We start from the raw sequence: 12,067 nt of genomic DNA, 5'->3' as shown, positions 1-12,067 counted from the left end.
CTATCCAGCCAAGAAAAATAAACTTCATAAATAAAAGATGATGATTGTACAAGCTATAAATAAACATAAGAGGAAAAGATCAAGGTCACAGGAGATAAAAATCTGACAGCCAGTCAGCACCACATGACTACACTTTGGAAAGCAAACATAATCTAAGGTTATAAGAAATGGACTCTGGCACACATACGAGTGTGAAATCTTCCTCTTACAATACTCAAAAATAGTCAGAGAGTGTCAGGGCACTGTGTCCAGTTTTGTACTTCTAAACTGAGAAGGAATGTTGAGGAAAAATAACACCCCAAAGGGATTCAGAGGAGACTCAAAGATGATGAACAGGATGAAAAATAAAACCTCTGAAGAAAGATGAAAGGAACTGAAACTATGTGCAGCCTTTAAAAAGAGGAAGAGGAGTGACAATAAATGATATCTCACAGAGAGGATGGTAGCCAGCTGTTCTCAATCTGAAGACAGAATATGCAGGGGGAAAAATGATGAGAAAAAGGGTGATGACTTTCACAGGCCCCACAGTGTCTAGGCATGTAACTCACAGCTACTCAATGCCCCTCACATCTCTGAAATTCACTTATTCTTACCACTTGTTTCTTCTGAGTACTGCAAGCCCTTAACATGTTGGGCCATATGCTAAACAACAAAGAGTTGGTACTACAGCATACCATGTGCAAGCAAGCAGGCGCTACGTCAGTGCTTCTTGATGGTAAAGAATGTAAACGTTTGTTATAGCAAGTGGGTTTTAGGTGAGATATAAGAAAGAATTCCTTAAACGAGACATCAAAGATGTTGTGGAAACTCCTTCGGTGGAAGTCTTTTAAAACAACTCACTTTCTCTTTCTGGCAGACTGAAGTATCAGTTTCCTAAAGGTAAGAGATCTTTCAATACCCTTTCTAAAGCTATAAGATTCTATTTTTCAGTGCTTAAATTAGTAAAATCCTCTTCCAAAATTTATACCATTCTCATTTACACAGAACTTAGAGACTAAAAACTAAGAAAAACAAGGGTACTAGAAAACAAATTATCCCAAAAAAGGAATCCCAGAAACACAAGACCTAGTTACAAAGACATCGACAATCAAGAGGCCCCTCCAGCAACACAATACCGAGACACAAGAACAGGGAAAAGTTGGGAGCTTCGAGAAAGGACAGAGTTCAGGTTCCTAAAGTACACTGGACATAACAAATCCAAAGACTGTTGGACAAAACCCACAAACTGTCTAACATTGCACAATTACAAACAGATAAAACTTAGTTCAATATCTCCTGTTAGAGAATGGATGTAAGGAAGTTATAAAGACTGTGACAAGTGATATTTTCATAGTTGGTTTCTCTATTTTCATCTGCTAAAATCACTTTTCTCCCTGTACTTCCATCTTTCCCCAATACCTCAAGAGGAACTGGCCCTAGAATCATATGCCCTTTTTCTTTCTCTCTTCTCCCTCTTTCATTTCTTACCTCCTCTTTGCCTTCCCCTTGCCTAAGCCTTAAACCTCCAGTGACAATTCTTAAGCACTAGAGTCAATAAATGAGCAAAAGTGCCAACCATGATCTTAGCACATATCATTCTGGTTACATTATACTCTTTAACTCCTTCCTTATGCTCAAATCACCACCCATTTAATTGACTTTTCCCCTTAGCCAATCTCTATAAAACACAATCCTTCTTTACTTGCACTGAACTGCAACTGCTTCAACACAAGGCATACTACTGTATTTTTCTTTCAAAGTCTTTCTGAACTTCAAAAAGATACAGCATTCTTTAAGAGCAGACCCCGTCTGTTGGAATTCTGAAAGAACTGGGGACACAACTTAAAAGGATTTCCTCAGAGCCACAGGAACTATTGTAATAAATATCACAAAACTACTCCACCTAGTGGACTCCCAAGGTAATATAAAATGTTTTAATTGTTCCCAAAATTGAGGTTTTTGGAAACAAACCTCTACCACTCATTTTCCCTAATGCCAAATTATAGCATTTGTACCTCATAGGTCAGGACTTAAGAAATAATCATTTTTTTTGCAGGTTATTAGTAGAAAGCCTTTAAGTTTCTAATTAAACACAGTGGGCACCTCTGAGTTTGACATCTGAAAAAAATAATGAAGGAATAAAGGCAAAGATGTACTTTCTTTAAAGATTAAGGAGCAATACATCAAGCAAATCTTTAATGTTTTCCCTCAGCTCTAAAACTCTTACTCCATCAAAATCTTTTACAAGGTCTTCGAACAGTGATTGTACAAAGACTTTATCTTTCCTGCATGTCAAAGAATACAGTAGTTTCCACAGAAAGAATGTAGCTCTCACAAGAAAGACAAAAATGAAGACATAAGAACTATTCTGCCATAGCAATGTGAAGTTTACTCTTTTTAGGAGTTCAGTGACATTTAAAAAAAAATTGAGAATGACAGAAATTTAGAAAGTAAAAATATTTTCATAACACATTTTTTAAAAACTGCTAGTGGGGAGGATGTTAGCCTATTTTTGAGAAATCTATCAAATGTGCCAAAAGAAATGTTTCCCATACTTTTTATTAATAAAATACACTTATAGAAATAATGTATGAATATGTTCAAGAGCAAGATCTTGAGAAAGAAGATATGGAAGAAGCTCAGATGAATTCAGCAAGCACTAAAAGATAATTTCAGAACACTTTATTAACAAGGTAACATCAAGGTACAAATAAACTTCATCCAAAATTGTCATCCTCACCCAATTTCCTCATTCTCTTTAAGCATCTCTAAATTTCACAAATCTGTAACCTCACTTATCCACGCCATAGATTTTGCCCATTCCTCTTTCAAGGCATTTCTGTCCACTGTCAGCGTCATACCTACAGCCTACAGTCTAGATGCTAGAGCTAGACTCTCTCCCCTCTGCCCTCACTTATTCTGCATGAAAAGAATCACCCATCAGCACATTAAACACTTGCTCAAGTCCATCCTTTATTCAGAAGGATAGAGTTGCTTTCAAGTATCACTTAGAGTTTTGAAATTGAACAAGCTTTAAACTTTGCCACCAAGCACTGAGGCCAACACTGCTGCCTGCCTGCCCTCCTTTCCTCCTTAACAATTTTGTTTGGGAATGCTCTATCGACTGCTGTCACCAAAGGCGGCCAAGGCATCCACTTCTAGCTAGAGAGAGCTACACGAAGCTTCCTGGCTGGGGCTAAAGACAAAGCTATTATTTTTCTAATGGAAAGGGCAAACTCGGCAATGCGTGCCTTTAGCCTTTTTCTCTTCTTCCTGCCTAGAATGTGGGATTAATATTTGGATACACAGGAAGCTCCTGGTAGACACGAAGATGAAAACCACCTACTAAGGAGCAATAGGAGAGAGCCTGTGCCTAATGGTACTGTTGAGCAGCAGGAGTAGCCCTGTACTTTTTTCTACTCGGGAAAGAACAGACCTCTTTGTGCTAAGCCACAGAGTGAGGGTGCTGTTCCATTTACTGTAGCAGGATCCTAACTGATTCAAGTACTACTGTACCCTAGCTGTCCTCTTTAATCTGAACGCTCTCCATGCCCAACAAGGCACATCTTGATTTAAAAACTCACCTCGTAAAAGGTTTCGCAGTTTCTTGTAAAGTTAAACATATGCTTACCATATGACCAACCAATCCCATTCCCCAGTATTTACCCAAGTCAAATAAAAACCCACGTTCCAAACAAAAGCCTGTACATCACCGTTCACGAAGGCTTTATTCATAATCGCCAAATACCGGAAACATCCCAAATGCCCCTTAACTGGGAAATGGATAAACAAACTGTGGTACACCCATATAATGGAACAGAGTAACAGCAATAGAAAGGAATGAACTACTGCCACGTCAACAACATAAGCGAATCTCAAATGCACTATGCTGAGTGAAAGAGTCAGACTCAAAAAGCCACGTACTCTATGACGCCATTTATATGATATTCTGCAAAGGCACAAATATAAGAACAGAAAACAGATCAGCGGTTGCCAGGAGCTAGCGGCAGGGGACAAGGGTGACCACAAAGGATGCAAGGGAATTTTCTGAGGTGAGAGAATACTGTTCTATATCTTGATTGTGGTGGTGATTACACAACTATGTATGTTTGTCAGAACAATGCACTACAAAAAGGGCGAATTTCACTGACTGTATAATATACCTTAAAAGACATGGGGAGGGGGCGCCCTACACCTCTTAGAAAAAGCCTCACAAAATGAACTGATGGCCCTGCATTCCAAAGACTCCAAGTACCCCTTAACTCAACATTATCATCCCCACATGGTGAAAGTTAATGCTTTAGCTGCGTATGGTCTCACAGGCACCTCATGTACATTTATCCTATGTCTCATAGGATAAGAGTGGGAGTCTTAAAGGCAACAGCCTACCCCCATCTGTTTTCAGTGACCTTGGCCATATATAATAAAATCTTTGCCTCAAATACTGAATGTTTACCTCTAATTTTCAAGCTAAACAATTGTCAAGAAGTTATTCAAAGATATAATGTACGTTAACACAAATTTAAAGATCGCTGAGATTTCTTGCTAACATTAGAAAATCAAACTGGTTTTCTGCCAGGGACTTTATATCAACACATGCTACCTAAGCTAGTTTGCATCTTCAAATGTTAATGTTCCTTAAGTTTCTCTAGCCAGTGGAGCTTTTTCCCTTAAAGCACTTGTTGCACAAAACCACAAGGGGGCATAGTTCACATTCATATGGGGAAAGTACTTTAGGAAGCAATGCATCCAAATATAGATCAATTTAGTTTATCTCGGTGATGGTCTGTCCCATGTGGTGAGAATTTAATGTTCAAAACCACAGCAGTTTAAGTACTATTAAGTACTATTAGTTACATTACTGATTGCCAACTACAGTTACTAATCAGATCAACACATTTCTGCCCAATTTCTTTTAAAATGACAAAGGTATAGTTTAAAGCATGAATTAAAAATATGAGTCTCAGCAAGATTCCTCTACTTACTTTTATGTACCAAAATAGAATTATACCTATAATACAAATATTTTCAAGCTCCATTTACATATGTCAACATGTATAAGCATCCTTTATACCTATGGCACCAGAGGATATAAATAGCCACGAAATACATCGTTTCTACCATGTTTTCTACATGGTTTTCTACCATGGTTTACCATGCTTTTTCTACCATATATTTCTAAAGCTTGTAATTCATTTTTTTTAAAAAAAGACACATATGCAAAGAAGTTAATCAATAGGACCACAATAAGGAGTATCTAATGCAAAAGAGGCAGAGGGGATACTATACTCAAAGAAGGACAAGACGTTCCTCTAGGCAGATGAGGAAAAATATCCCCAAAGCAGCAGGATTTCAGCTACACTAAAGCAATGAGCAGAACTTCCAAGATGGAAAAGATAAGATTTTCTAGAAACAGCAGCATGAGCAAAACTGAAGTTGAAAGGTAAAAAAACCGACTTGGGACATGATAAATAACAAGTGCGTCTGGGACAAAGAGCTCCTATAAGCAAGTAACGTGGGAATAATCAGAAAAGTCATGTTAAACCCACATTACAGAATCCTGACTGCCAGTTCTAAGGAGCCCTGTTTCCACGGCATTTTAGCTGGCTAAAACAAAATCAGATTAACAACTTTATTTTTAAATTTTATTCTACATCGTCACCTATATAACTAAGAAATATATGCATACTGAACATGCAACTTTGCACAACAAAAGAACAAATATAAAGAAAATAACCTAACCTTCTCATTAAAGCCTGACTTTCTCATTGGTCAGGACAGTTCCTTAAGTGCGACAGCACGGCTGAGGATTCACTTCCAGAGTACACTTCAACGGTGTGGTTCTTATACGACACTTGACAACTGAGCCAGAGCTGAGATTTTGCCAGGTGGGTGCCATGAAAGGCGATGGGACAAGGCAGCTGAGATACTGAGAGTGATTGAAGTGATTTAACCTGGGTAGGGAAGTAAAGAAAGAAGGGGGATGAGAGAAAAAGAGGGTAAAAGGGTTAAGGGGTGGGAGGCCTCAACTAGTCCAAGACCAGGGAGAGGTGACAGTGAGAGCTGGACGGAATGGAGGTCATGGTCAGAGAGGAGTGTGCCCAACTTTAAGATTTCCCGGGCAGAAAGTCCCAAATATAAGATCCAGAGTGTGGCCATGAAAATAAGTGGCTAAAACTGCATGGAAGTGAAGGACACTGGCAAGTTGAAGGCAAAAAGGTGCTAAGTGAACTCTTATTATAAGTTATGAATCTTATAAAGTCAGCGGAATTCAAAGTATACACACTTCCATTGGAGCATCTAATATGCCACGGGCACGGTGGCGAAGGCAACCGCACCCGGTCTGGTTTACAATCACCTGCTAGAACTGCAGACAGAGGGCAGGAAACTCAGAGGAGAAGGGCGCAAGAGCAATCATCCGGACTGCGCAGCAAGGAGGCCCCACGTATCACAAAATCAGTCACATTTGTTCTTGTGTTATTTGACCTTTCCACAGCAATCCGCACTGCTAATCACATCTTCCTTCTTGAAATTCTCCCCTCTTCCATGACATGTCATATTCTCAGTTTTCTTCTACCTCGCGGGCTCTCAGTCGGCAGTCTGGTTGGTTTTTACTCTCTGTTAGGCTATCTTCTCTTTTTCTCTACCTTCTCTCTGTGGTGAAGGTCTTCTACATTCATGGTTTCAGGATTTAAAAATATCTGTCTCCAGCCCAGTCTGATCTGAGTCCCAATGCCTATGCAGCATCTTCAAAAAGATGTCTCAATCTCCTCACACTCAACGATGTCCAAAATCACCTCCCCTAAACCTGGTCCCCTTTCAGCATTCCCTACCTCAGTAACAGCACCACCTTTCACAGAGGTACTCATACCAGGAGCTGGGAAGGCTCCTCAAAACCTCTTTCCTCCCCAACCTCACAATTGTTCAATCACCACTGGGGCCCATTTTTATCTCCCAAATGTTCTGTATCCACCTAGTTCTCTCTGTCCCCACAACTGCCTTTTTTTTTTTTTTTACTTTTTATTAAGATTATGATAGTTTACAACCTTGTGAAATTTCAGTTGTACATTGTTTGTCAGCCATGTTGTAGGTGCACCCCTTCACCCTTTGTGCCCAGCCCCCTAAAACTTTTTTTTTCTTTTCGAGGAAGATTAGCCCTGAGCTAACATCTGCCAATCCTCCTCTTTTTTCTGAGGAAGACTGGCCCTGAGCTAACATCCGTGCCCATCTTCCTCTCCTTTATACGTGGGATGCCTGCCACAGCATGGCTTGCCACGTGGTGCCATGTCCACACCCAGGATCCGAACCAGCAAAGCCCTGGGCCACTGAAGCGGAGCATGCAAACTTACCACTCGGCCATGGGGCCGGCCCCTAGTTAACTTCTTAATTGCTCTAAATTATTGCTGACTAGTAAACACCGTCCTGGCACGAGTAAGCTGCACTAACTTCTAACTGATCAAAGTCAGGGCCAAGTAGCAGGGGGAAAAACCTAGTGTCTTAGCAGTTAGGCTGCTTCCATCCCATCTAGCAGGATATAATCTTCAATACCATCATCATCAGCTCTTTGAAAACAAAGTATCAGACAGGAAGTGGAATTAAGTATTTTTGTCTGATTATTCCTCTGTGCAAAATAAGAAGAAAAAGATACAGCCAACAGATTAAAAAAAGAAGTGAAACAAAAACCCAGGTACTTAGGGAGTGAAGTCATGAGGAGAAAAAATTGTCTGTGTAAAGCAGCCACCTAGAGAGGGGAGGAGCTTCATAGGCAATGCTTCCGAATTCTTCACTAAGTCAAAGCACTCCATGGTCCCAACTCCACTGACTTCTAAGTTTGACCACGCAATTGGCTAAGGCTCCCTTATCAATGCCAAGACTGGACCACCTTCCCACACTGCACCATTTAACAGTAATTCAGTCAGCAAATACTTATTCTCCACATACTAAATTCCAGGCACTGTTCAAAGTGCAGCAGAATCAAAGATGTCTAAGACTAAGGCCAGTTATAACATAAAGCAGCAAATGCTATTGTGGTCGTATTACTAAGCTACATATTCACAAAAAAGGTAGTGAATAACGCTTTAGGGTAGGTTGGTCCACCAACTGGCAGCCAACTGACACTTATGCCAGAGTATAAATCAACTACATCACTAAGCAAAATATTTAGTTCAGCTGACTTTTTTTTCTTAGCAAGACATTTTCAATGAAGGAAGTAACGTTAAGATTTACACTCTGGTACAAGTTCCTTATCTTGTTACAGACTGGCACTCTCGCAGCACTGAGACAGAGGAAATGAAGAGTAAGAAGAGAGTGACCAATCAGGTGACATTTAAGACAGGTCTCACAAGATAAGAGGAGATTCCACCAGGGGACCAAGAGAAAAAGGCATTCCAGTGTAGCCTATTCCTGGTAGCCCAGATGCTTTCATTTGTTAGCCAAAGATGCTCCTGATATTCTCTGAAATCCACTGAGTCCGCGTTGACGGGCTGGACTCTACTTGGTTAAGAATTAAATTCCTCTGACTGTCCCTTCACCCCCATCCAACTCTGCACGTGGTATTAATAACTGGTATTTATGTACACATTACTGAACTTTATTTGTTCTCAGTCTAAATCTTTATGTTTATACTGATTTTCCTCAGATTTACCTCTAAAGCTTTAAAGGGCAGTCACTAACGTTTTCACATAAAGTGTAACATCTGGCATGGCTACATACCCAAGTGGATTTAAACTGAAGACTTAACCTAAGTGGAATGAAGTACAAATTTAACCTGCTGGTCAAAAGAGTTTTAACTATCTTTCCTGACCTCTGAGGATAACTCTTCCTATCAAATCTATGTCAGGCTCTCCTCATTTTTTAATTCCAGAAAAACAGTATTTGACTTAAAAGTGCACCTGACCATCCTAATAGTTCTGCCTTGGTCTTCTGCTTCAGGGTGAGGTATCCTAGTCCTTCCTGAGAAGACAATGAGAGAGAGTCCTAGTGGGATTCTTCATAAGTATACTCTCGCTAGACATCTCCTAAACTTTCTTCCCTATTAAGTAGAAAGCCACAAGTCACATGGTAAGGCTCAAATTTCTTATATTTTAATTACAGGGAAGAATTCCTGGTCTTTTTATAGTTAAGGACAGCACGTGTCTATCTTGTTACTACTGTACTCCCTCTGCCTAGCATACTGCAGTTATTCAACAAATTTTTTTAAAGTAATCAAAAGAATAAACATTGTAAAGTATTACCTCCCCAAAAACTACATTCAACAACAGCCTCATATATTATAGTCTACAGTCCTGTTTCCTAGTACTAACATTATAAGGGAATTCAATAAATCAAAAATATGCTAACAAAATTGTATGTTTATCATACATCAAGTAACAATATTCTCAAAGTCACTATATACCAATTCTGAAGAAAAACAAATTAGAACTAATCATTTTCAGTTGAATATTTGCAATATCACAAAAGACCAAATTTCCTTTTTTAAATTATTCATTAGGGCCAGAATGGTCATAACTTTGAAGCACTCAGCCTTATCACAGTAAAAGAAAGTTATTTCATAGTTCTGAACTCCTTACTCACTTTCTCCTTTCTTCCCTCCATCTTGCAATCTCCTCCGGAGTGTCTAACTTGATCTTCTTCATACCAGGAGCATGCATCTAGGGGAAAAAGCCTGCTGATCATCAGGAAGTATACTGTATGCTTTGACTAAATTTCAAGTATTATGGTGGATAATGGAGACGCTGTACCCAACATTAAATTTACTAGCAGAGACCGTTTTAAAACTAACTAAGCAGGTTTTATCCATCCTTACGACCACTTTTCCTTTAAAGAAAAAGGAAGAATTTTTCATGTATTTAGATTAGTGCTGTTAATAATTAATTTTAGTTACAAAGTAAATATATTACCCAGGTCTCCAATTGACACTAAATAAAATTGACATTAAATGACCTACCAACCAAAATTGAGGGAGGCAGCTAAAGACATAATGAATAAGCAAAACAATTTGAAGTAGCATGGCGTAGTAAAACAAGCACAGAATTTGGAGTTAAGAAACTCAAGTGCAACAATCAGTTCTGAGGCCCTGGGCAAACCATTTTTTTATCCATTAAATAGAGCCAATATTTATCTACTTTACATAATGGTTTGTGAGGATAAAATTGATTTAATAGATGTAAAAACACCTTAAGAAGTACAAACTACTCCATGAATGTTACTTATTATTAGGCTATGTAAATGAAGAGCTGTGAAGATGACAGATCAATGAAATAAAAAGAATATGTGTTAAAAAACCACATGGACTTACATTTCTCCAATGGAATTGGACAATCTTCTCATGAGCACTAAAAGAGCAATCTACTTCAGGGCACTGTGAGAATTAAAAAAAAAAAAATGACTATGAAATGTTTTCCCTATTAAATTTCCCCTACTACCACACATATGGACATATTCCAGTCATATTACATAGTTATCTCATCTATACGGTGTTATCACTGCATACTTGTGTCAACAGCCTAACAAAGATCACTCTAAAACAGAGTTCCATTTAAAAAGGAATGACATTCTCAAAGTATATAGTAAACTAATATGTATCATTTACTCTTCCACTTGAGGGAGTGCTTGACATCAGCAATGTTGTAAAATGTTCTTAATTCCTAAGCTGAAGGGCATTCCTATAAACTGAAAGAGAATCTTTCCAAATTAAGAACATTCTCGTTAAAAATTTTTCTTTTCTTTTTAGTGAGGAAGATTGTCGCTGAGCTAAAACTGTGCCAATCTTCCTTACTTTGTATGTGGGATGCTGCTACAGCATGACTTGACAAGAGGTGTGTACGTCTGCACCTGAGATCCAAACCCACGAACCCTAGGCCACCAAAGTGGTGCACACAAACTTAACCACTACACCACCAGGCTGGTCCCCTGGTTAAAATTTTTTATGAAATACTTAATAAGGTCCAGATCCTTAGAGGGCAATAGGACATGGCAAGTTTCACAGTGTAGCTAAATGGTCAAAGGCAGCCTTAAAGGGAAACAAACTCAGAAAGGTGTACAGAGCAACTGAGGGAGTGCCCAGCCCTCTCACAAAGCAGAGGAGGCGCACACACACAACAGCTGCCAGACCTCCCTTCCTCTGTGCTCCCACTTTACATCCTCCTGAAGCAATGGGCTCCCCATCAAACTGCAAATCCCAGGGCCACTGTCTCAAGTCAAGTTATAAAACAACATTTCTACGAAAACAATAAACTTTTACTGAAAAAAGCTCAGGATTTCTACCAAATATACCCATTTTGCTAAATAAATTTCAGGACAACCAAGAAAACCTACTTTTGTATGTTCAGACATGTGTTTATCATACTTCTCTTGATTTTTAAAACCACGATCACAGGTATCACAAAAATAGTGAAAAACTGGTTCCTTTCTTTTCTGCAAACAAAAAGAGATGATAGGCTTTCAGGGAAAAATCTTTAATCAACAATAAAAATATAACTATCCTTCTAGTAATGCATACTTCGATTTTTCACATAACCCCTATTTGTGGGAGAAACTTCTGAATACATTTCTAATGAAGGGATGATTCTGTTTTCTTTTATTTTTAGGAGATGTGTTAGGAAAAACCAGGCATGACAAAAATTTTTAAATCTGAGTAGACCCAATGTAAACTGTGAGTACATTCCAAATTGGTAATCCAAATAAGACTTAGTACTGCCTATGTCAAGATGATCTAAAAATAAATATTCAGGGTAAAAACAGCATTTCATCGTTTAGGAAAAACAACTTTATCACATATTTTTTTAAAACCAGAGAAGGAGAAAAAAAGAATCATTTATATAAAGATAAGCTATTTTTTTCTTCTCAATTTTCTATCTTTATGCTTAAACATAAAACAAAAAAAGATTATTACAATGATAGACTATATAGGAAATGGTCAATTGTTTAATGTTGGGACTGTTAATAAACATATTACACTTACTCAATATTTTGTTAACGTTAGCCCTAGTTTTCATGCCAAAATGAACAATACTAATTTTATGCTGTAGACCTTACTCAACTCATTCTAAACTAATGACATTATTTATACCCCTTAAAATCTGAAAGA

General features: G+C 38.4%; 1 protein-coding gene across 1 annotated transcript in view; it reads right to left on the bottom strand.

Moving 5' to 3' along the window:
* Window positions 1-12,067, bottom strand: part of NUFIP1 (nuclear FMR1 interacting protein 1) — a 41,030-nt gene that overhangs the window by 25,967 nt on the left and 2,996 nt on the right. The window contains exons 3-5 of the mRNA XM_008537798.2: window positions 11,296-11,394; window positions 10,277-10,339; window positions 9,553-9,629 (exon numbers count right to left, since the gene is read on the bottom strand). Coding sequence (XP_008536020.1) covers window positions 9,553-9,629; window positions 10,277-10,339; window positions 11,296-11,394 — 239 coding nt within the window. The remainder of the gene's footprint in view (window positions 1-9,552; window positions 9,630-10,276; window positions 10,340-11,295; window positions 11,395-12,067) is intronic.

Source organism: Equus przewalskii, chromosome 16, assembly GCF_037783145.1.
Source record: "Equus przewalskii isolate Varuska chromosome 16, EquPr2, whole genome shotgun sequence".
NCBI classification, from domain to species: domain Eukaryota; kingdom Metazoa; phylum Chordata; class Mammalia; order Perissodactyla; family Equidae; genus Equus; species Equus przewalskii.
This window is presented reverse-complemented; position numbering and strand designations above follow the sequence as displayed.